Source organism: Palaemon carinicauda, chromosome 45 (assembly GCF_036898095.1).
Source record: "Palaemon carinicauda isolate YSFRI2023 chromosome 45, ASM3689809v2, whole genome shotgun sequence".
NCBI lineage: Eukaryota > Metazoa > Arthropoda > Malacostraca > Decapoda > Palaemonidae > Palaemon > Palaemon carinicauda.
The window spans coordinates 27720879-27746764 of NC_090769.1; the positions used below are offsets into that span (position 1 = coordinate 27720879).

The 25886-nt window shown below is 44.9% G+C and overlaps 2 protein-coding genes across 2 annotated transcripts in view; one reads left to right on the forward strand and one right to left on the reverse strand.

The window, feature by feature from the left end:
* The window catches only part of LOC137634697 (uncharacterized), a 46132-nt gene extending 21437 nt beyond the window's left edge, over positions 1-24695 (forward strand). The window contains exons 5-7 of the mRNA XM_068367187.1: positions 7652-7890; positions 23304-23506; positions 23608-24695. Coding sequence (XP_068223288.1) covers positions 7652-7890; positions 23304-23506; positions 23608-23830 — 665 coding nt within the window. The 3' untranslated portion in view covers positions 23831-24695. The remainder of the gene's footprint in view (positions 1-7651; positions 7891-23303; positions 23507-23607) is intronic.
* LOC137634940 (uncharacterized) overlaps positions 1-25886 on the reverse strand; it is a 592943-nt gene that overhangs the window by 92108 nt on the left and 474949 nt on the right. The window lies entirely within an intron of this gene.

A 25886-nucleotide genomic window follows, 5' to 3' on the forward strand; every position in this document is an offset into this window, starting at 1 on the left:
TGGTGGAAAATGTGATGGATGGTTGAGTACAGTAATTCATCAACTATCACTGGTCTTCTATTCCAGGCACCCCCCGCGATAGTAGAAGTAGATACAGAAATGTATATTATTTTCCAATATTTTTGTAATTTTTCATATTTTTATTTTATTTATGAATTTAAGCTTTCATAACCCTCCTAACACTCTTCTAAACCTGTAATACACTTAAAACACTTTTAAGACAAAACTTACTTTTACTGTAGCCATCCTTACATATATGTAAATAAACTATATGTCCATTTACTGTGGCCAAAAAGTACAGCTATATTTAAAATAAACAGAATTTTAATAACACTGATTTTTAACGACTGTATTCAATATTGTAATAATGATTGTAATATTCACATGGTATCGTATTATAAAATATTATCTAAGCTTTCCAAATCAGATGATTAAGCAAACTACTGAATGATTTTTCAATATTTAACTTAGCCGGTGATTATATAGCTGCAACTCTGTTGCTCGACAGACAACTCTACGGAAAAACTCGCCAGCGATCGCTACACAGGTTGCGGGTGTGCCCAACAGCGCCATCTGTCGACCAGATACCCAGCTCTCAATGTAAACAAAGACTCAATTTTCTCTCTGTCGAGGTGTCGACAAGACGTACTTTACTTGCTGTTGCTAAACTGGAGTTTTTCACATCTATTTGGTGAAGTACTATATTCTAGTTTTGAGCTTTCGCTATGCAGGTGTTTTATCTTCATCTTAAATCTTGAACTTGTTTTGGATAGATTTAATTATGGTGACAAAGAGAGTATGGACTTTCTTTCACTTTTAAATGGCCGACCCTTCCCTTAGACGGAAGTGTGTTTAGGCTTTTAGTAATTATCTTATCACGTTATAGATTTTCCTCTATATATTTTATATCTCTCCGCCTTTATTAGGCCTCTTCGATTAACTTTCCATTTATTATAAACATATAAAAATAAATTTTAATGTTTTGTTTATATGCGACCTTTCCTGAGAGTAGGCGGTCCTAACATGGAAACCGAAGTTAATCAACGTTGAGCCCTTTATATCGTAATTAGCTTTTAAAGAGCTAAGGATTTAGAACTTTTTAAATGTAATATTTTATGAAAGAATTTCTTTGATAGTCTTCGTACTGTTTTCAAAGATGAACTAACGTTTAGTTTATGCTACGCAGTTGTCGACGTTCAGGACGTTCAACATGCGCTCTATCGTTACGATAGAGAGAGAGTGTATCACGGTTTCACTTTGCAGTAAGAGTAAATCGATTCTGACGTTTTGTTCATTCTTTCTTAGCTTAAATGTTTTAAATTCTATTTTAAAGGAACTTTTTATTTGAAAAACCTTTCAGTTTTTTCCTTTAGTCAAATAACATGTTTTTTTGACGAAATATAATTGGGCTCTTCTCTTAGGTGCGAAATCAAGAGAGAAAGAGAGAGAAAGATAGAGACGGAGGGAGAGAGAGGAGAGAAAACGTTCCGTTCAAGCGGGTAACGTTGTTCTCGAGTTACTCTCGTCCCTAGTCGCTGTACGGGGAGGAAGGATAAAACGTTTTTAGTTTTTTATTCTCGTCCCCAGGCTATGTGTGGTGAGAGATTGAAAACGTAGTTTATATGAACTAGTGTTTAGTCTCTTTCCCAGCCACTGATTTTTTTTTTTTATCTTAAAATATGTTTTCTGTTTTTTGCTGGTATTAATGAGCTTGTATTATACGACTGATTTCGCAATTACTACCTTTTAATGAAGGGTAGAATTGCGTGTTTCAGGTAGAAATCAGTAAAAGTTTCGATTTCAGTGAAATAAGTGCAAAACAGAAAATCGAAGTGATAAAGTGATATGCGCAAAGTGTTACAGTGTTGCGTCCGAGGGTTCGTCTGTTCGTGCCTGTCGTTCACCTAGTCCGGGACCTCTTGCATGCTCCCAAGCCCAGGGGAGAAGTAATGTCAAACGACTTATGGGTTCGAGAGGCCTTGATCAACGAACAGACGTTTTCCCTCTATGGTATCGGGTGTTTCTTACCAAGATCTCCCATACCATAAGACGAGAGAGACGTTGTTTCTCCTCGTCATCCGAAGGCTTTTCGCATAAGAAACCTGTCACAAGGTTTCGAAGCCCTTAAGCGAAAGTCAGTCCTTTCAGGACAGGTCCAGCGTCCTGGTTACAACCATTAGGACAGCTCTGACCCTATGCAGTCATCGGATAACTGCTCGCCGCCTAACAAAAGCGTAACACAGACTCCGAGAGTCTTTTTTTGTTGGCAAAGTGTTGCGGTCACAGACGTTACCCTCGTCTCTTACCACAACCATTTCCGTTGATCCTTAATGGGTTGTATGGCAAGACATGCAGTATATGCTTGCCTCCCTTTTGGAAGACTATTCTGCCGATTAGTCCGTTGAGTCTAGCCGTTTATCTCATCGATATCCTGGCTTTCAGCCAACCTAACGTTCCTTTGTGCTTACTGTTGACGTTGGCGTAGCTTAGTCTCATCAGTCAGGTTGTTTAGAACCACACTCGATGCGGTCTCGTGTGGTTTTTCAGCCGCATTTGGACGTTAGGCCACTTGCTGATGCTCCTGTTGACGTTCAAGACGTTCACTAACAATCGGAGTTGACTTGTTTTGACGCTGTGCGTCAACCTCCGCATTCTAGAGTTGTTTTGACTGCTCAGTCTAGGCAGTCAAAGCAGTCTCGAGTGGACGCTGTGCGTCCTCGCGCACCTGTTGTGGTTGACAGTTCAGTTGTTGACAGTTCACAGACTGTCAAGCAGTTACATGACGTTGCGTTCTGGTCCGCTACTAATGCACCAGTGAGTGTGGACTCTGCTTGTAAAGCATTGCCACCACGGTAGGTCTCTCCCTTGCTTGAGACTCAGCTTTTATCGGACAAGGTTCCTGTAGATGAGGAAGTTGCTGTTCCCCCTCCTACTGATATTCCCTTGAGGACTCTGTCAGATGGAGAGGAGCCTAAAGCTGCTTAGCCCCCTATGGACTTTAATTAAATCATGATGATTTTTTTAAGGATCTTTGTCCGGATCTTTTTGTAACTGCTGCTCCTCGTTCGCCTAAACGTCAGAGCTTACACTAGGCCTAGCTACTTCGAAGCCGTTGTTTTTAAGCTAGTGCTCTCTCGCTCTCCTAGAGAGCTTTACGTTGGCTAGGCGACTGGTTTTTCACCAGGAGGAGTTTGGGGGATACAGCCTTTGCTTTCCCTTCTTTTAAACTGGTTTATAGAGCGAGAGTCTGATATGACACGAGAGAAGTTCTTGGCTTGGGAGTTCATGCCTCTGCCCAGATAGACTTCTCAATTCTCGTAGACTCTCCCTGGCGCCTGGCCAGGAGACGCTCCAAGTTTTTTACAGGTCAACTTCACAGCTGTTTTCGAGCCTTTGAAGTTTTGCTGTACAATTATGTCATGCATAACAAGGCTTTCAGGGATGGTAAGCGGTACCGCCTCAGTCGCTAACCCCGTCTGTTGCCGCACCTGCTCCCGTAGACCCTAAATGGGCTTTGCTGCAAGACATGCAGTCCAAGCTTGCGTCCTTGATAGAGGACTTTAATGCGGAGAAGGTTGCTACCGAACCTTTTGGCCAACAACCTTCCAACCGGTCGGTTGTGCGCCCTGTTGACGCTGAGGTAACCTACTCGCGTCTGCCAGTTGAGGTGGTTCCTCCACCGATGCGACCCAGTGTGGGTTGCCAGCCGCACGTTGACGTTAAGCGACGCTCGGAGGTGGTTGTTGACGTTCAGGACGTTCAACAACCAGCAGAGGTAACTTGTTTTGACGCAGTGCGTCAACCTCAGCAACCCGGTAGTGTGTTGACTGCACAACCCAGACGGTCTAGACAGTCTCGGGTTGACGCTGTGCTTCCTCGCGCACCCATGGTTGTTGACAGTTCACAGACTGTGCAGCAGTTCCATGATGTTGCGTCCGGCTCCGTCACGCATGCACCAGTGCGACCGGACTCAGCGAGCCAGACGTTGCCCACTCCGTTGCCGTTTCCTCATCAGTTTTTGGATGAGGAACCCTCTGATGAGGACGTTGCTGAACAACAAGACGATCAGCCCCCAGAATAGATCAAGCCCTGCTATCCATCCAGAAGATGCTGAAGAAGGAACGCTGCTCAGTCAGGCTGTGGATGAGTCTGGTAGGGACGCTGTCATCCGTGGAACAATTTGTGTCACTAGGAAGAATACACCTCCGTCCTCTTCAATACCATCTAGCTTTTCACTGGAAAAAGGACAAGACGCTAGAGGCGGTCTCGATCCCGGTTTCCGAAAAGATAAAGTCTTGTCTGACTTGGTGGAAGGACAATATCAACCTAAGAGAGGGTCTTCCCCTGGCTGTTCAGACTCCCAACCACGTTCTCTTCTCGGACGCATCGGACGTGGGCTGGGGCGCAACACTAGACGGTCGGGAATGCTCAGGACTGTGGAACTCGAGTCAGAGGAGCATGCATATCAACTGCAAGGAGCTGTTGGCAGTACATCTGGCCTTGAAAAGCTTCAAGTCTCTCCTTCGAGGCAAAGTGGTGGAAGTTAACTCGGACATCACCACGGCCTTGGCGTACATCTCCAAACAAGGAGGTACCCACTCACTGACGTTGTACGAGATCGCAAGGGACCTGCTCATCTGGTCAAAAGGTCAAGACATCTCCCTAGTAACGAGGTTCATCCAAGGCGACTTGAACGTCATAGCAGATTGTCTCAGTCGGAAAGGGCAAGTAATTCCAACTGAATGGACCCTCCACAAGGATGTGTGCAAGAGACTTTGGGCCACTTGGGGTAAAACCATCCATAGATCTCTTTGCAACCTCGCTGACCAAGAGGCTTCCAATCTATTGCTCTCCAGTCCCGGACCCAGCAGCAATACATATAGATGCTTTCCTCCTAGATTGGTCACATCTGGATCTCTACGCATTCCCACCGTTCAAGATTGTCAACAAGGTACTGCAGAAGTTCGCCTCTCACGAAGGGACAAGGTTGACGTTAGTTGCTTCCCTCTGGCCCGCGAGAGAATGGTTCACCGAGATACTTCGATGGTTAGTAGACGTTCCCAGTAGTCTCCCTCTAAGGGTAGACCTTCTACGTCAGCCACACGTAAAGAAGGTACTCCAAAGCCTCCACGCTCTTCGTCTGACTGCCTTCAGACTATCGAAAGACTCTCGAGAGCTAGAGGCTTTTCGAAGGAAGCAGCCAGTGCGATTGCTAGAGCAAGGAGAGCGTCTTCCATTAGAGTCTACCAATCGAAGTGGGAAGTCTTCCGAGACTGGTGCAAGTCAGTTTCTGTATCCTCGACCAGTACCTCTGTAGCTCAAATAGCTGTTTTTCTCTTATACCTGAGAAAAGGACGATCCCTTTCAGCTCCCTCTATCAAGGGCTACAGAAGCATGTTGGCATCGGTCTTCCGGCATAGAGGCTTAGATCTTTCCAAACATAAAGATCTGCAAGACCTCCTTAAGTCTTTTGAGACCACCAAGGAGCGTCATTTGGCTACCCCTGGATGGAATTTAGACGTGGTACTAAGATTCTTCATGTCAGACAGGTTGGAGCCGTTACAATCAGCCTCCCTGAAAGATCTCACTCTTAAGACTCTTTTCCTGGTATGCTTAGCCTCGGCTAAAACAGTCAGTGAGATTCATGCCTTCAGCAAGAACATCGGATTTTCGTCAGAAAAAGCCACTTGTTCGCTACAACTTGGTTTTCTAGCCAAAAATGAGCTGCCTTCTCGGCCTTGGCCTAAATCTTTCGATATCCCCAGCTTATCGGAGATCGTAGGCAATGAACTAGAAAGAGTCTTATGCCCTGTTAGAGCTCTTAAGTTCTATTTAAAGCGTACTAAACCTTTACAAGGCCAATCTGAAGCTTTATGGTGTTCAGTTAAGAAACCATCCTTGCCTATGTCAAAGAATGCTTGGTCAGACTTTATCAGATTGTTAATACGAGAAGCTCATTCACATCTGAGTGAGGAAGACCGAACTTTGCTTAAGGTGAAGACGCACGAAGTTAGAGCTGTAACAACTTCCGTGGCCTTTAAGCAAAATATATCTCTGCAAAGTATAATGGACGCAACCTATTGGAGAAGCAAGTCAGTGTTCGCGTCATTTTACTTGAAAGATGTCCAGTCTCTTTACAAGAACTGCTACACACTGGGACCATTCGTAGCAGCGAGTGCAGTAGTGGGTGAGGGCTCAACCACTACAATTCCCTAATTCCTTATCCTTTTAATCTGTCTCTTGAAATGTTGTTTTTTATGGGTTGTCCGGAAGGCTAAGAAGCCTTTCGCATCCTGGTTGATTTGGCGGGTGGTCAAAGTCATTTCTTGAGAGCGCCTAGATTAGGGGTTTGATGAGGTCCTGTTGTATGGGTTGCAACCCTTGATACTTCAGATCCTAGGGGTCGATCAGCATCCTAAGAGGATCGCGAGGCTCCGTAAGGAAGACGTACTTAAAAGGCAGAGTAATTGTTCAAGTCGACTTCCTTACCAGGTACCTATTTATTTTGTTTTTGTTATTTTGATAACTTCTAAAATGAAATAAAAAAACTCTTAGCTCATAAAAGTGTAAACATATATTACTGGTCTCTACCCACCATCCTGGGTGTGAATCAGCTATATAATCACCGGCTAAGTTAAATATTGAAAAATGTTATTTTGATTATAAAATAAATTTTTGAATATACTTACCCGGTGATTATAAATTAAATGACCCTCCCTTCCTCCCCAATAGAGACGCAGTGGGACGAGGAGAAAATTGAGTCTTTGTTTACATTGAGAGCTGGGTATCTGGTCGACAGATGGCGCTGTTGGGCACACCCGCAACCTGTGTAGCGATCGCTGGCGAGTTTTTCCGTAGAGTTGTCTGTCGAGCAACAGAGTTGCAGCTATATAATCACCGGGTAAGTATATTCAAAAATTTATTTTATAATCAAAATAACATTTTTTTCTCTAAAGAGTCTATTATTACTTGAACTATCATTTTTATGTTACCAAATAAAAATATTTTTTTTTTAGCCAAAAAATAAATTTCACATTTTATTTAATGTTGATTTTAATGACAGATGGAAGTTGATGGGTTTTATTGATTTTGCCAATGCTTGATTACAAACCTAAGGAGATTATTGACTTTTTCTTCCTCCAAGTCTTTCGGTAGTTGTATTTTTTAAAATTTTTTTTTGCAATTTGGTTTACCTTCTCCCCAGCTCCCTATTCCCAAAGCGCAAGGATACGACCCAAGGTCAGCTGAGGCCATGGCAGGCCTTAGGGCCCCATTTCAGGTCCCTTCATTAGACCCACCTATGGAAGAAAAGAATTCATTATATATGAAAACAGAAAAATATGGAATATCAAATAAAAGAATTATGAATTATATTTCATCAACTTTATTAGAAATAATTTATAATGAATTGTTCACTTTCTCTGCTCATCAAATTTGATTGAAGCTTTTTATTGCTTATTGTGCCTTGCATATTTTTTTTTATGACTTTACCACAGGACTACCTTTATGTAAAATACTTTATACTAGATTCAGTTTTTAATAAAGTTATGCTTATGAGAGATTTTTGACATTGGTAGTTCAATGGTTTCATGATACAATTTTTTGTGATGGTGTGTTTGAGTGGCATTTAATTTGAGATTATGTTTTCCAGGTTTTCCCATCGCAGAAGTATCTGCTAATGGAAGCTTTTTCATTACAAAACCTCCTAAGACAGGTGGCATAGTTACCAAAGGAACTATAGCAGAGCAGATGCTTTATGAAATAGGTGATCCTCGGGCTTATATTCTTCCAGATGTTGTATGTGATTTTTCAGAAGTCAAGTTGGAGGAAGGTCAAGACTGCGTTAAAGTTGTAGGAGCAAAGGGGAAAGCACCAACAGACTCTTACAAGGTTGTATTTAATTTATATAGTTAATGCTCATAATGTTAAGGTAACCATTCTTCTCATTTGGTTTTGGTATGAAGTTAGTACCATAGAATTATATGTTATGCAAGCAAAAATTTAATAGGTGCTTGAAAATCATGTACAGTAGTATTACTGTCTACTTTCTCCACTTGTAGTTAACATTTAGTTGGCATAGATTACCCATTAGTATAAAAGACCTACACTAAGTCTCCCTCAAAGTTTTAGCTTTTTTTTTTAATGTTCTAGATACTGTAATTGTGACTAGTATTCTTGAAAACTTTTAATAGATTCACTTTTCAAGGAGATTTCATTGCTTCAGTCCAGTCCTTTAAATTTATATTGTTACATTTCTGTTACTCATATTTTGATAGCTTTTTAACTTTTTTTTTTCTACTAAATGTACATTTGTTCCGTAACCGAAATACAAACCACGCTATTTACATAGGGTATTACTTTCGGCGTAGCTGAAATGACGAGCCATTAGATTTTAACGAGGGTTAAACTACCCCGTGCTAGTTAGCATGGGGGTAGGGGAGGGGTAGCTAGCTACCCCTCCCCCCCCACACACTGGTGAGCTGCTTCACTTCACTTTTGGCTCGGACGATGAGCAGACGTGTCTGTCTCGTCCTCGCATTGTTGACAGCCTTAATCTGTTTTTCTTTTTCTTACAGTTTGTGTGTGTTTGAAGTTGGCCTCTACCTTTTCTTTCTATTATGCGGAAGTGCCCTGGTCTCCCCGACCGCCCCTGTGGAACATTCATGTCGGCGGTCGATACAGACCCTCACACCCTTTGCCCGCAGTGTCGAGGTCAACGGTGTGAAAGAGATAATAATTGTAGTGAGTGCAGGGAGTGGTCTACCTTCCAGTGGGAGAGGTTTGCCCGGCGGCGTAAGAAGAACTTTAAGCGAGACCGTTCTCCCTCAAGGGCTGCCTTGAGGAAGGAAGGCTCCAAGGACTCTTCTTCCGTTGCCCGAACCTCTCCAAAGCTCCTTCTTGATCGGTCTCTCGCGAGAGGCCGTCGAGTGGTAGTGTAGGCCATTCTTTTGTTTCCCAACCTCGGGGTTCGGGAGAGGGTGTTGCCTCCCATAGCGACGCAGCTCCCCCTCCTCCTCCGGGGGAGGACATTGTTGATTTTGTTGATGACCAAACTGTTTCTAACAATGATTTTTTCCAGCTTTGGACTTCCTTGGGGCTTAAGGGCTCGCCCTCCAAGGAAGCCCTGTTTGATCTGATCCAGTTGGGGGCAGCTGTCCAACAGTCGCCGGTAATACCAGAGGTAGACCCTCTGGCTATTGTCGACGTTGTTGTGGCAGAGGCTTCCGACGGGTCGGGTCAAACTCCTGCTGCTGCTGTTGCGGATGTTGCTGAAGGCTCAGGTTCCCCCTCCGAACATCCTTCGAGGGGAAAGCCGAGTCCAACGGTCTCTCCTGCTGGTGTTTCTCCCCCTCGGGGGAGTGCACTGACAGAGACTCTTCTTCGGAGGACCGACGACGGTGATACTCTGCCTCGAGGTCGTCTTCGCCGTAAGGCTCGCCCTCCTCTTCGCCGTAAGTTTCGCCCTCCTCTTCGCCGTCGAGGCCTTCCTTCTCCTTACAAGGGAGTTAGGAGGCGCCTCTTCGGGTCTTCGTCTTCGTCGTCCCCTGCAGAGGATTCTTCTCGTCGGGAGCAACCCGTTGCAGTGACATCGCTGGACCTCTCCGCAGATCGTTCGCGATCTCCTACGCCTGCCAGATCTTCCATCCTACTAGCACCGGTCCCTTCGGGGCAGAAGGGCTTATCCCACATTTTGGGTGAGTCCCTTCCGCGTCAGGTTTCACCTGTGCGTCCACGATCTCTGCGCGCGAGTAGCGCGAAAGCGCTCTCCAGCTGATCAGTCAACAGACTTCTCGCCAGCGCTCTCCTGATCACCAGCGCTCACCTGCTCGCCAGCGCTCACCTGCTCGCCAGCGCTCTCCTGCGCACAAGCGCTCTTCTGTCCCTGCTGCGCGGGCTGCGCGTCAACGGTCTCCTGAGCGCCGTCGATCTCCTGCTCGTCAGCACACTACTGCGCGCCCAGTTCCTGATGCGCGCCATGCGCGCCAACGTTCGTCCACGTGCCCACGATCTTCGGATCTGGGCGCAGGCAAGGACATTGATCCTTTGCCTCGCCAGGTTCCCCTGCGTGTCGACCATTGCCTGCGCACCACCGTGCGCATTCTCCTGTGCGCACTTCTAAAATGCATGCGCGCCCGCGAGTCGACTCCTGAGCCCGCCCACGAGCGTTCCCCCTTGAGCACATCATCGCCCCCTGGCCCTGCGCCCCAGTTGGCAACTTCTCACCGCGCTACTGCGCGCCATCCTACGCATCAGCGATCTCCTACGCGCCTGCGCGATCCTTCGCCTGTGCGCAAACGCTCGCCAACGCGCCCACGCGCCCACGCGCCAACGCGCCCACGCGCCCACGCGTCTGATCGCCACAGGTCACCGACTCGCCCACGCGCTAACTCGCCTGTGCGTAGTCAGTCGCCTACTCGCCCCACGCGTCATCGTTCGCCAACGCGCCAACGCTCGCCAACGCGCCATCGCTCGCCAACGCGCCATCGCTCGCCAACGCGCCATCGCTCGCCAACGCGCCATCGCGCTTACACTCGCCTACGCATTACCGATCGCCTACGCGCCATCGCTCTCCTGATCGCCAGCGATCGCCCGTGCATTCGCGCGCACCCTCACTTGTGCACCCTCTCACACCTTCGCCCGCCGGGTTTTCGCAGCGCGCCCAACCTTGCGAGTTGCCGGGGATGCGTGCTTCTAGATCATCCTCGCGATCGCCACCTTGTAAGCGCCGAGCACACGTCCAGGAGCAGGAAGATTCATCGGAGAGGTTCAGGCAACATTCTTCTTCCCTTTCTTCGTTTCAGGCAGGCCTAGTAGTATCCACTCCTAAGGATCAGCCGATCCCCTTCCCTCCAGCGGAAATAGCTGACACTGCGTCAGTCAGCCGCCAGCCTTGGTTTAATTCCCTGATGAAAGCGGTCGTGCAGGCTATGAAGCCAGCCCTCGCTGATCTGGGACTAAAACCAACGGCTCCCTCGCCCCCGCTGAAGAGAAGGAGAGGAGTGGATTTCGCGGTAACTTCTCCCAGGGTTAAGGTGGCTCCCAAGAGGTCCGTCGGGAAGGCCCCTTCCCCTTTGCAGGTGCTTTCTCCTTCTCCTGCGGACGAAGCTTTCCCGTCCTCAGGAGAATCCAGCTAGGTGAGGCACTCTCCCACAGCACCAATGGGAGGAACCCCTCCTCGAGGGAGAGAAACGTCTCGCGTAGGAGGGACCGTCCAGACCTCTTTGCTGGAGTCCTGTATCCCTCCCAGGAGGGAGCCCAAGGACTCAAAGACGATGCCCAAGTCATCTTCGAGGATTCGTCTAGAGCCAACCGTACCCTGGGAGAATGTCCGCGTGTCCCCCCAAGAAGAGCCAATGGGGACAGGAGACTTAGCCGCCAGTCCACAAGGAGGAGAGCAGCACAAGTCAGAGCATGCCTTCTGGCAGGTCCTTAATCTAATGAGGCAACTCAATAGTTTTAAGGACCCCGAGACCGCCCCCGCGAAGGCAAGGATACGGTCCTGGACCAAGTGTATGGTATTCAGAAGCCCCCAAAGGCCAGTGCAGCCCTGCCATGGTCCCAGGGGTTGAGGGCCAGCTTTCCGAGCTCGCCCCCTCCAGCCGTTCTTCTGCCAGGAACAAGCTCCTTCCACCTCCTCGCGTTCAGCAGAGGAGGTACTTTGAGATCATGGAGGAGTCTTGTTTAGCTCTTCCCCTCCACCACTCTGTGGAAGAGCTCACCAGGGGTCTCTCTCTAGAGAAACTCAATGCCCGGCAGGTGACATTCTCAGCGTTGGAGATCCTAAGCCAGGAGAAAGTCGCTAAGTGTGCCATGCAGGCCACTTCGTGGCTGGGGTCTCTGGGCATTCTATTGCGCTCTGAGGACTTGTCCAAGGAGAGCAATAGGAAGGCCCTGGAGACCTTCCTCCTCTCGGGCACGCGCTCCATCGAGTTCTTGGCTGACCAGGTCACTAACCTGTGGGCTAACTCGATTCTAAAGCGACGTGATGCGGCGACTGAGAGGTTCCACCCGAAGGTCCCCGCTGTGGATGTCAGCAAGCTCAGACATTCTTCCATCCTTGGAGGAAACCTGTTTGAGCCCAAGGATATAGAACGGACAGCTGAGAGGTGGAGGAAGACGAGTCACGATTCGCTCCTCCAGAGGGCCCTTACATCTCGGCCCTACAAACCTCCAGCTCCTCAACAGCAACAGCAGCCTCGCAAGACACCGAAGCAGGCTCTGGCAGCTAAGACCAAGGTGTCTAAACAGCAGCCCTTTCCTGTCAAAGACAAGAAGGGCGGAAAGTCCTCCAGGGGAGGCAGAAATCCTAGAGGGAGCGGCCGAAGCCGCAAACGCTAGGATTGGCAATCCCCCTGCGTGTCCACCTGTAGGGGGATGCCTGCAAAGTTGCATGCACAGGTGGCAGTAACACGGGGCCGATTCCTGGATGGTCTCTGTAATCGGACAAGGATATCGCGTCCTGTTCATAACATCTCAACCTCCCCTGACAGCGAATCCAGTGTCGTTGAGCTCCTATGCCATGGGATCGGCAAAGGGGCTAGCCCTTCGGGCAGAAGTCGAGACCATGCTCAAGAAGGATCCTCTCCAAGAGGTTGTAGACGGCTCCCCAGGCTTCTTTAGTCGACTCTTTCTTGTAAAGAAGGCGTCTGGAGGCTGGAGACCCGTCATCGACCTCTCAGCCCTGAACAAGTTTGTCAAACAAACTTCGTTCAGCTTGGAGACAGCTGACACAGTCAGACTTGCAGTGAGACCGCAAGACTTCATGTGCACACTGGATCTGAAGGACGCGTACTTCCAAATCCCAATCCATCCGTCTTCCAGGAAGTACCTAAGATTCAGCCTAGACAACAAGATCTACCAGTTCAAGGTACTGTGTTTCGGTCTCTCCACAGCTCCTCAGGTGTTCACCAGTGTGTTCACACTGATATCTTCGTGGGCGCATAGGAACGGCATCCGTCTCCTCCGTTATCTGGACGACTGGCTGATCCTGGCAGACTCGGAGTCGACCCTTCTTCGACACCGAGACAGGCTTCTGGGAATTTGCCAAGATCTAGGGATCATGGTAAATCTCGAGAAGTCCTCTCTGCTTCCAACACAACGACTGGCATATCTAGGCATGATATTAGATACCGATCTCCACAAAGCCTTTCCATCAGACGACAGGATAGCAAGGCTGAGGAGGGTTGCAGAGCCTTTCCTCAGTCGAGGAGATCTTCCAGCCCAATCTTGGTTACGTCTCTTAGGTCACCTAGCCTCCTTGGCCCGTCTACTTCCCAACGGCCTCCTCAGGATGAGATCTCTGCAGTGGTGGCTCAAGTCCCGGTGGAATCAAGGCATCGATTCTCCGGACTCTCTGTTCTCGATAGGACCTGCGGACCAACGGACCTGCGGTGGTGGCTGACCGACAACAACCTTCGAAAGGAAGTGGATCTTCTCGTCCTTCCCCCGGATTTGATGCTGTTTTCGGACGCATCAAAAGTAGGGGGGGGGGGGGGGGGGGGGCACGTTCTGAACCAGAGGGCCTCAGGCCTATGGTCAGAATCAGAAAAGTACCTCCACATCAACCTGCTAGAGATGAAGGCTGTATATCTGGCCCTTCAACAGTTTCAACAGACCCTGGCGGGCCACTCCGTGGTGGTGATGAGCGACAACACCACAGTAGTGGCTTATATCAACAAGTAGGGAGGTACCTTTTCACAACAGCTATCCCATCTTGCAGTAGAGATACTGAGATGGACCGAAGTCCACTCGATACTTCTATCAGCTCGCTTCATTCCTGGCAAAAGGAATGTGCTCGCTGACAGTCTGTGCAGAGCTTCGCAGATAGTGAGTACCGAGTGGTCTTTGGATCCTCAAGTAGCCAACAAAGTCCTGACTTTGTGGGGTTCCCCGACAGTGGACCTGTTCGCGACAGCCTTGAATTTCAAGCTGCCGCTGTACTGCTCCCCAGTCCCGGACCCCAAGGCACTCTGGCAAGATGCCTTCCAATAATGGTGGGACAACATCGACGTGTACGCCTTCCCACCGTTCTGTCTGATGAGAAGGGTGCTCAACAAGACCAGACTATCGGTCAACCTGTCAATGACCTTAATAGCTCCGCTATGGCATCATGCAGAGTGGTTCCCGGACCTTCTGCAGCTCCTGACGGAACTCCCGAGAGAGCTTCCCCCACGACATGACCTACTCAGACAACCACATTGCAACATCTTCCACAAAGCCGTAGCATCGCTTCAGCTTCACGCCTGGAGACTATCCAGCGTCTCCTCACTGAGAGAGGGTTTTCGCAACAAGTTGCGGAAAGGAAGTCTCGACACCTGCAAAAGTCATCCGCAGGGGTCTACCAGGCGAATGGGAGAGTCTTCTGTGGTTGGTGTCGTGGGAGGGGTCTCTCTCCCCTCGATGCCACTATTACAGCAATAGCGGAGTTTCTCGTGTATTTGCGGGAGGAAATGCGCCTTACGGTGTTGGCGGTGAAAGGCTATCGCTCAGCCTTAAGCCTAGCCTTCAGGCTGAAAAGAATAGACATTTCTTCCTCGCTGGAACTTTCCTTACTCATACGAAGCTATGAGCTTACCTGCCCTCAGTCGGAAGTTAGACCACCTCCATGGAACGTGGTTCGGGTCCTCAGGGCTCTGAAGAGACCCCCGTTCGAACCATTACGCCAGGCCTCTGACCAACACCTGACTTGGAAGACGGTATTCCTGCTCGCTCTGGCTTCGGCCAAGCGGGTCAGTGAACTTCATGGTCTCTCGTACGACATCGCCATTCAAGGGGATGGGGGAGGTAACGTTCAGGTTCGTCCCTGAGTTTGTTGCCAAGACTCAGAACCCTGGAGTGCCGAATCCACGGTTCGACTCCTTCAGGGTGACGAGTCTCCGTTCCGTAACAGATGACCCAGACCATCTGCTACTTTGCCCAGTAAGAAGTCCGAAGCGTTATCTGAAGAGAACAGCTGCAGTCCGTCCCCGCGTGCAAGCTCTGTTTGTGAGCATGGGAAGGACGAAGAGGAGGGTCACCAAGAATACCATCTCAGCCTGGATTCGAAGGACCATTCATCATGCCTTGAATCCAGACCCTCCTCCGTCACGTCGCCCTAGGGCACATGATGTCAGGGGCATCGCTACGTCCCTGGCCTTCAAGAGAAACTTCTCTGTGACGCAGGTGTTACAAGCTGGGGTCTGGAAGCGTCAAACGACCTTCACAGCCCACTACCTGCAGGACGTGACCCACAGGAGCCTCGATACTTTTACTATCAGCCCTGTGGTGGCTGCACAACAGCTGGTCTAACCTCAGGCTCCTTAATGGATAAGTAGCAGAAGGTTGAGGGCACTGTTACCCGGTTTTAGTCTGCGTGAATGAAAGAGTATGTCTGGCCCTTACTTCTTTCTTCATCCTCTCCTCTCTTGGGGAAAGCAGCATCCTAGGTTCTCTGCATAGCTGACCTCAAACCTCTGCAGGTAAACCAATCTTCCTTGTGTTCCTAGTATTAAGATTAATACTGTCATGTCCCCCATACCCTGACGAGGTGGTATTGGGACTTCCTAGCCTAGAATTCCATCTAAAGGACTTCAGGTCATCTTCCTAAGACGAGTCACACTTCATTCCTCCACACACAGCTCATGTAGGCTGCATGTTTCTTGCGTAGCAAGAAACTTGCGAGGTGCAGGGACTCTTTTTCTCGAGTGCTGCTCACTCGGATTCTGAGTCCCCGGGTAAGCCAAAGCCAGTAAGGCTGGGGACTTTCCACCCTACCTAAGGGTAAGTCACCCTATGTAAATAGTGTGGTTTGTATTTCGGTTGCGGAACAAATGACAAATTCGGAGATAATTTGTATTTTTCCTAACCATACAAACCTTACCTATTTACACATATTTGCCCGCCAGCCCTGTCCCCCAAGACAAGTCCTACCTCTAAGTGAAGTGAAGCAGCTCACCATTGTGTGGGGGGGGGAGGGGTAGCTAGCTACCCCTCCCCTATCCCTGTGCTAACTAGCGCGGTGATAGTTTAACCCTCTTTAAAATCTAATGGCTCGTCATTTCAGCTACGCCGAAAGTAATACCCTATGTAAATAGCTAAGGTTTGTATGGTTAGGAAAAATACAAATTATCTCCGAATTTGTCATATTAATGGTGTTTATGCTGTGTGTGCTCCTTAACTTTTTTCTTGTAGCGTGTTTGCAAGTTTTCTTCTTTTGCAAGTTATGCTCATCTCTTTTCATTTGACCTTTTCTCATTTAGTCTCTTAGCCTGTAATTTAGCTTCCTGCACCTACTCTAATTTTTTAATTATCAGCCATTCTATATTATTTAGCACAATTTCGTGTTCTTTCTTTTTGTGCAATTTATGGTTCCTGTACTCTACTCCAATAGCAGTGTTGGGCATTTCAATTCAAGCTTATGATCGAAGCTAGGCTCATTATCTTTGCTAAGACATTTTATTTATTCTTTTTTATACTGTATGTTGCTCAGTTATGTTTTTCATATTTTATCCTTATCCATTCCTTTTCAACCTGTGCATTATTGATAACCATATAAAGTTATTTTTTTTTCCCACCTAAAAAAAATTCTTGTGGGTGACCTTGCTTTTTGCTGATTTTTTTTTTCCTTTATCTTTAAAAATATTTTCGTTCTTACACAGATACAAATTCTTGTCTTTTAATACGAGTATGTTTTGAGCATAGCTGGAATTTGGCTATTAAAATTAGCTGTCGGTAGTTACTGTCGAGGAAACACATTAAGTAGCGACTTTGTTTTAAGCTGGCGGATAGTACAGGTGTACTTCCTGCTCCCTGAACTCTGTTAATTTTTTTTTTCTTCTGTATCTGACTGAGAGTTTGTATAACCTGCTGGTATACACTTTTTGTTCCAGTTTAACAGCATTACTACTGTCTATTCCCTCACGAATGTGGACTAGTGACAACGATGTATATAGTAAGTGAGGAATGAAACATAATTGCACTGTGAATAGAAGGAAAACTTAGTTATTTGTTTACCACTACTGCACTTTCGTCTCTTAGCTCTGACAGTGGATCCACACATTCATCATCCAGAAGAAAAAAGGTTCAGAATTTTTCCCCTTTTTTAGATGACTAGTCTTTTGAGACCGATTGATTGAAGAAGTTTCATATACTGTACGTGACTCCTAGTGTTTCTCTCCCCATGGGAGAGACATTGTTGCCCAATCCTTCACTGAGGATGAAGAGAGACGACAAGCTTATGCATTTCTTCAAGTTCCATTTAACCTGTTTATGATTGTGTGACTCTACTAAAGCGTTGTCTAACCTGCTCACGATCACATCCTCCTACAGGAATGCCACTTTGCTTGTTCATGATCGCGCTCCAACTCACCTGCTCGTGATCACATGCTCCCATGGGAGCACCAACTACCCTGTTAGCAATTGCTCTCCTACAGAAGCACCACCTCACCTAGTCGCTGTTAAGCTCTCCTACGGAAGGATCACCTCACCTCAGCCATTGATGGTGCTCTCATTCTTATGAGCAGTCATCTGTTTGGGTGCACACTCCTATAAGAGCATACATTTTAAATTTAGCATGCACTCTAATTTCAACATGCATTCTTCAGGTTTTTCCCTGTTTCTGATTGCATGTGATCTTCAGAGCTTATGCCCATTTCATTTGATGCACTTACTACTGATGTTAAGCATTCACTTGCCTACGTGGCAATCACTTATGGCACACTCAATATTATGCATATTCACCTATTCATAAGCGCTCTCCTATGAGAGCACACTCTTAGGACTATCAGCACATATTCATCAACCTTGGAGCATTCACACACTGGCACACGTCCATAGAGGACGCACGCTCATCTGTTGAGTGATCCACTGATTACATTCATGTATGCTCACCTGCAGAAGCTAAGTACATCGCTTTTCAATTCACACCACTCCTTACATAGCTCGCACTAATGGGATCTTCATGTCACACCTGTTCACAAACAAGCATGCTCTACAGCTAGTGTGCAATCATCACATCACGAGCGCAAAACAATTAACAAGAATTTTTGTGAACGGGAGAGAAACTCTTGTAGATGAGTACCTCTCGGTTAGCACTCATTTTATTCATCTGTTTGTGAATTTATACTTTTCATGTGCAAGATTTAAGGAAAGTGCATTCTGCTGCTTGCTTGTTCTAATTCTAGTCTACCAGTTCTACTGAGACTTTTCAATGGCTACACCACTTTGAAAAAATTTGCTTCTCGACCAGTTCTACTGAGACTTTTCAATGACTATACCACTTTGAAAAAATTTTGCTTCTTGTCTGTTCAGTGAAGTTAGACAACATTAATCCTGTTTTTACCTAGATTAGATGCTGCTTGACTCACCAAGGCACTTATGCTTCATGGCATGGAATTTTCAAGCCACAAGGCTCCTGTTACATTCTTCTGCTCAACAGTGTATTGATGTAGTGAATGCTTTTATTTTTTAGTGCACAGAGTTTTCAGTCATTCCAAGGCCAATATTTGGCATGGAATTCTTACACTTTTCAGGACCGAATAGTGACAAGGGACCTTCCTGCTCGTCCTAGTCACCGAGGTACAGGATGGGTTATTGAACTGATGTTCAAAGAAATTTACCACTCTTCTACATGGACTCAGGGGGAGAGCGATAATGTACCAAAATCCTCCACTTCCTGGGAATACATTATGGTATGAGGTGAAAAACTTGAACCCCCCTACTTCCTTGCTAGGTTCATGGGAGATCAAGCCTAAGCACTTCTAGTCAAGACATTAGCACCTACCCTTGTCTCTCCCCACTCTGGGACATACCTGCGTCATTCCCAGGACACTTAGATGACTCTAAGCCTTCAGTATGTGCTGATAGCATACACTCGCCTTTTACGCAAGATGAGAGGTTCACATCAGGAATGGTTCCTGAATCAGAAATATGTTAAGTAAGCGGTATTTGTCAGGAAGTAGGTTACTGTCCTCATGACTCTCCTTTATCAGGGAGATTCTTTGGACAATTTGGTGATGCCTACGCTAAGAAGAATGCAGGGGAAATCTGCCCAAGTATTAAGAATATACTGTTGTGGCAGGTCAATCTCATTCGAGACAAGAGGTCACAATAATATCGAGAGCGTCTCCTTCCCAGAAAACACTTTCTGATACATAATACAGGTTCACACCTGTTAGCACTGCTGTCTCATATGAGACCAACCTCTCCAACTTTTTTGCAGGATGTTGGATGCTGCCTTAATTCCCTTCCCTCATAGGAGGGTTCCAGAGACAACAACGAGACAGAAGGAGGAGGGTTGAGCATACGATAAAAAAACGGTACAGTACAAAAGTTTTGATTGCGAAAGACTATCTCACCTTAGCTGATTGATCTCATGACATGGTCACCACAGCTTAGTGACCATGCACTTGATCACGATTCCACCCTTCTATATCGCCACTGAAGTCATTGTTTGTGTGGAACTGCTGTGAATAGTTACTATGGTATCAATCTTTGTGTTATTCAGACAACTCACAAATGGATTCCTCAAGCCTGTTCTTCAGTGGTTTTTGAGTTACCTAACTTCTGACTGCTGCTTTGTGCCAGGTTTTTCAGGCCACAGTATCATGGAAAGAGGAACTTATGAAAATTCTCATCACATGTAAGGACAACAAAATCTTCAAGTTCTGAAATTTCCTTGTAGTGTAACCTTCGTGTTTTTGTCTTCACAAGAACCTTCTGATTGTAGGATCTCCAATCAAGACAAGACTTCTTGTGTTGCCTACAACCCCAATCGGGAACTTGACGATCGAAAACCAACAATCAGAATCCATATGATGGGGAATCACATTATCTGAAACTTCGAGATTGAAACCCATACGATTCGAACATACTCTTGCTTTTCAGTTCATTGTCACTTTTTAAGTCAGAAGGAAACTACTGTAGTTCACCTGTCTCTGTCATCGACACTCCTGGGTCAGAGATCTTTCAATGCTTGAGATCTTGGGATACGATAAGACTATTCCAGTTCATGGATTGTCCAATCCAGGACATGAGAGCTTCCCACTTTCAGAGTTTTATGGAGAAAATATCACAAAAGTAAAGTATTTTGTACTTTTTCCTTTTGGACGCCAAGCTCTTCTAATTCATTGGCTCGATAAAGTTTGGAACAAGTGATTGCTCAGGTCCTATCTCAGCTCTCACAGCACTCTTACAAGCACCAAGAAGCCACATAGTCGGCAATGATCCTATCCATCCGTGGTCCAAGGACACTGCATGATACCACGCTAGAATCAGAAAATGGACATGGCGAAGCCCTATTGGAGAAATGAAAAAAAAAAAAAAAAAGATATTTAGTTAAGATATGATAGTGTTAAACAAGTCTTGATGTAAGGAAAGAAAGAGACAAACTAATTTTAAGAAAGAAAATAAACTTCTATTTGCCACCCAGAAGTTAAGGCACTTGAGAGACCTATAACCTCAGAAAGCAATAGAGCCAGAAGCAGGTAAGTAAGTAAAGGAAACCAGCTAGCACTCTTTTTTTTTTTTTTTCCCCTGCATCTTATCATGGAATCATCCTGTTCTGTGTGAGGGGTGAAAAACGAATTTCTTAGGGTATTTTATAAGGATGTTGAGAGAATTATCAACCCTAATGCACTCAACTTTAATCTGTTATCTACCAAAGTGGAGATAAAGTTTTGGTCCGATTGCCAAAATCCCCTTTCTTTCTAGTTTAAAGGCCTCTAATGAATGGCAGAGGGAAGGAACAGTCACATTGCCCTATTGAGCAAGACAATGCCCTAGACTGACATATATACACATGATCAGTACCCAAGCCCCTCTCCGCTCAAGCTAGGAGCAGGGAGGGCCGGACAATGGTTGCTGACAACTCAAAACCCCTATCCTCAGCTCACAAGGACGGTGAGGTTGCAGTGACCAAAGGAGCTAACGAGCTTGAGTGGAACAAGAACCCCAGTCTGGCGATCACCAGGCAAGGACGTTGCCAGTGGCAGTTAGGCCACCACTGATTACTCTGCAATCGGTAGACAACTAAAAGGCTTAGTATTGTTATGACCATGATTGCTCCGAGGCGACCACATGCCGATTGTATCAGGATCAGCTATTTTTCTTTCTTCTGTTGTAGGGTGAAGCTCCTCGAACTTTGTGGAGAAGGATACCACTTAGCCATTGAAAAGTTTTCACATAGGACCTAAGTCTGAGCTTTATGAGAGTCGTCTAGACTTGAGCTTTTAGTCTAGAACTCAAGCCACGTGGAACTGTTCACAAATTTACAGGTCGCGCTAGCGATCACACTTCAACACTTGGGACAAGTGCTAAATAGAGCTTCAACCCTAGAGACCATCCTTTACTATTCCAAGCCCTGCTAAGCATGTAAGAATGGCATACCTTTGCCCGTGTCACAAGTCATTCCAGAGGATAGAAGAGCTTCATCACCTTGGTTCAGGAGTTCATGTTCAGGACATAGATCTGAGCCATTCACAACTTGAAGTCCTCTTTCATTTCTTCCCTTCACGAGGTAGCTAGGAGGAACCTGGATAACTTTCCTTCCGTCCAGAAAGGACACTAAAGCTATTCCTACAGCTAAAGAAAGAATAAGAGACGAGATCCTAGAACTCTGTTCATTTCAGACTTTTTGTGACAAATAGACGCGCTGTTTCTGCAAGCAAGGAGACGAAAGGACCATCTTGGATTTAATAGCACAAAGTCAGACATAGTGTATTGGATTTTCCCAGCTCTCAGAAAGAATGTGTCAAGGGCATAGTTTCTTATCAGCACATAAGACAATCTTATCGGCCCTTTACTTACATGGGTCCCTGGATATCTGTATCCTTGGCTTGGTGGTTGTTACGTAACAGATTGTGTAGCTGACCTAGCTTCCTCATAGCAGGCAAGACACAAGTCTAAAATGAGAGGGAACATGAACTCTGTGTTCTTTCCCCTCCCAGGAGTGAAGCAGTCCCTCTATTATTTGCTGAATCAGATGCCTCATGATCAAGCAACTTTTCTTTACAAACTGGGTTTGTTTAGGAGGATGGCCAAAGGTATGCAACCAATTTCTCATAATGTCCATACTTTCTGACTTCGTGTCCCTCATATGGAAATCGGTTTTTTTTCCCTTGACCCTGGTAATGACCTTGCCTAAAACCGGCTGCATCTTCATGCCCAGAATTTTAGGAGGTTGACAGGAGTCATCACTTTCAGCCCTAAACAGGACCAAAGTAAACCACCCATTTGGTTATAGGGAGTCTCCTCTTAAAGGGCAAGGGTTTGTATCTGTAGGAACAAATCCCAAATTTTAAAAGTGGTTTGTATTTTTCCTAACTTTATGAACCTGAGTCCTTGTTACAATTCATGCTTCAACCACCCTGCAAGTCTATGGTTTTGGTCAAAGTGGCTATTCAGTGCTGGAGGGGGGTTTCTCTGCCACCCGACAGTAACTACTGACAACTGTTATAATTTCAACAGCCGAGTTCCAGCTACACTAAAAACACGCCTGTTACAATACTTGGTTCTGTATATAGTTCGGCAAAGTACAAATTGCTTTTAAAAATTTGTGATGTTATCTTTTCTTTATGTTCGGTATATCATTCCATTGCTTTATTACTTGAGAGACAATCCCTTCACCCCTTAGATGGCTGTGTTGCTTCCCTGGGCTACCACCTTCAACTTGTACTGAATTGAGGTTTGCAATGCTATACTGTACTTATATGGCATTTTGTTTACTTCCAATTGTGGAAGCATCTTCTTGCTTTATATTTTTAAACCACTATAATTGCTTTTGGGGAGTATTTTAGTTCATCATTTATGCTGAGGGTAGACCACCCAGGTTTTATTTTGTTAGACTTTACTTTTTGTCTGTTGTTTAAAAGCATTATTTGGGCATTTTACTTGCTCCTACTTGACGAGTTAAGGAATGAAAAGAATTAACCACAAGTTATTATAGATAGATACATTTTATTGAGTGACAGGGAGAGAAAACTTATTTAAAAGTTTGAAAAAAGTGTCAACCAGTCACAGTAGCTAAATAAAAAGCCAAATTTGTGATTATTCATCAGGTTTTACTCAGAGAATTAGTAATAGCCAGATAATAATTTAATTGTGATTTAAAACTTTTCCTGAGCTCACAAAAGGCAATGTTTTTCTCCACAGTTAGCAAATTCAACTCTTAAAAATCTTCTATGACACTTCTGCATATTGTGTATGTCATGATCAATGAAAATTTTACTGATTTTTGTCTTTTTTCCGAGAACTGTATAGACTAGAATCTTTGTTATTTTTGGTATTGTATGATAGTATATATTTAATAAAAATTGTTTTTCTTGAAGGTCAGCGCTACGTACCTTGATGGCTATAAAGTAACTGCTGTTTGTTGCATTGGTGGTCCCAAGTCTAGAGATAAAGGTATGAAAACTGCTGAAGCAATTTTAAAGAGATGTCGAAGTATATTTAAATTGCTGAAACTGAAAGATTTCACAAGGACTCACATTCAGATTCTAGGAGCTGAAGATACTTATGGAAATCTAAAAAGGTAATGTACATGTTTTGACTAATCGTGTTGTAATACTGTATTACATTATCTGTTGTAAATTATTTATTTTTATTTGTCTCATTTATTCATTTTAATATCAGATCAGGAGATGGACTTCGTGAAGGAGTAATTTGGATTTCTGTACATCATTCAGAAAAGAAAGCCTTGGAATTATTTTCACGAGAAATTGCAGCAGCAGGAACAGGCATGGCTCCTGGACTGACGGCAATTGTTGGTGGCCGACCCAGAGTATCTCCATTGCTAAGGCTTCATTCCTTTTTGATAAAAAAAGAAGATTGTAAGGTAAGGTTTAATTTAGAATAGACTTCTGTTTTATAAATTTCCTCATCTTTTAAGCTGTGGTCTATGGGGATGTGACGATGCATGAAATTCACCTTGTATACTTTTGAATGAAAGCTTATTTTCTCGTTTTAGATTTTCACCTAAGCTGTTTTTGTAACTGCCATTCCCCTTGCAAAAATTTTCTGATACAGTTCTAATGATATACATTTTTGTACTGAAGTATATTTACTCCACAGTAGACAATGATTGGGTCAGACCTATTTCTGGTAATGTACTACAGATATATACAGTAGTGTTAACAGATGGTTAAACAGTAATTAGTTTATTGAAAATTCTGTGTCCCATGTGAATGATAGATTTGCTCCCAATTGTCTTTTTCATGTATGTGGTTACCAAAGTTTTGTGAAAAATATTGTTTGCTATAAAAATGTTCTATTTTGATACAGTACTTGAAATCATTTTCAATTCTCATTGAACATTTTATAGAACTATATTTTATCATTTTGTTGACAACTAAACAGCTGGGGCTACCTATTCACTGTGTACCACTTTGCAAATTGTCAGATCAAGTTCAGCATTTGGGATGTAGGCCAATTTCTGAATTGTAGGACATTTGGCAAGCATAAAAACGTATAAGGAAAATTCTGAAAGTTACATTGGAAAAGTTTTTAAGTTTAGTCTAAAGATATATTCTCTTCAACTTTTAACTAGTCCTGAAAATGATTCGTCTTTGGATACTAGCATGAAACAATTTAAACAGCCTGGTCTCCCAATAAAGCTTAATTTAAAGTAAAGGGTTAAATTAATCATTCAAACGTGTCAAAAAATAAGAAAATTTTAAGTTCTCTGTAAAATACTTGTCTCGGGACCAAACTACTTATTCCTTCTATCCTCCACAACATATTCCTTATCATCTTTTAGTATTATTTAATATATTTCAATATATTTAACCATAATAATTCAGGGTAAATTTGATATACAAATGTAAATCTTTTACATAGTTATCTTGTAAAACAGTGATTTAATATTGGAGCTGATTTACTTTTCAAATTCAGAGTCTGAAGCCAAAGTTGTTTTTGATAGTAGTCCAGAGAAGGCATGGCAGGAATCTGCAAAAAAAAAAAAAAAAAAAAAATACGATAAGAGATCAGCTATAGGCAAAGGGTCTCAGAAAGAATGGGTTAAGAAATTAAAAAGTTGTTATAGTTATGTAACCCTCTCATGTCTTTTTTTCATTATAATCAGTCCTAGTTTATTTAAAATGATAATTGTTCCATAACTGGAATACAAACTTACGCTATTTATTAAGGTTATTACTTTCGGCGAAGCTGAGAGGAAAAATTTTGCGAGGGTTAACTACCAATTCTGTTAGTTGGGGGTGGGGGACCTCAGTCTCCCTCCCACTCACACACTTGTGATTGTGCTCACTTTGCTTTTGGCTCAAAGGGAGAGTGGTTGAAACTGCTCTTCCTCCTCACTTACTTTGGATTGCCATTAATGCTTTTGTATATATTTGCTTTATTTACAGTGTTTTTGCTGTATGTGTGACAGCGTAGGAATGCAGAATCTCAAGGAAGGATAACTTTCCCTTCCGACCTTTCTCCCTTTGGCATCAATTATCATCCCGTTGGCGGATGGCCTTCCGTGTACCTCGGTCAACGCCTCATCATTTGGATATTTCTCTATTTGGCTGTCATCGTCGCCTTCCCCTCTACGTGTTCTTAGAGGAATCTGCTGGGGAAAGGGAGTGCGGACCTCTTGGAGCTTTACTTCAGCATTGCTCTTTCTAAAGGTCTTTGCTACTCACTCATGGGCGGCCGGTGGTATACTGTACACTGTGGGGGTATCACCTTTCCCATTTGCGGGTAGGTTGTGCTTCCGAATGGTTTTCTTCATTAATTAAGTAAAATTATAATGGTTGCTATTTAACTTTTTCAGCTTTGTATTCGCTTGGAACCACCTTCCCGCCGGAGGGTTGAGTGGTTCTTCCGAATAATGAATAATCTTGGCTGAATTAAGTGTTATTTTCGTTTTGTTACAGTTCTGGCAGCCGCTCTCCTTCTCCCGTTGATCAGTT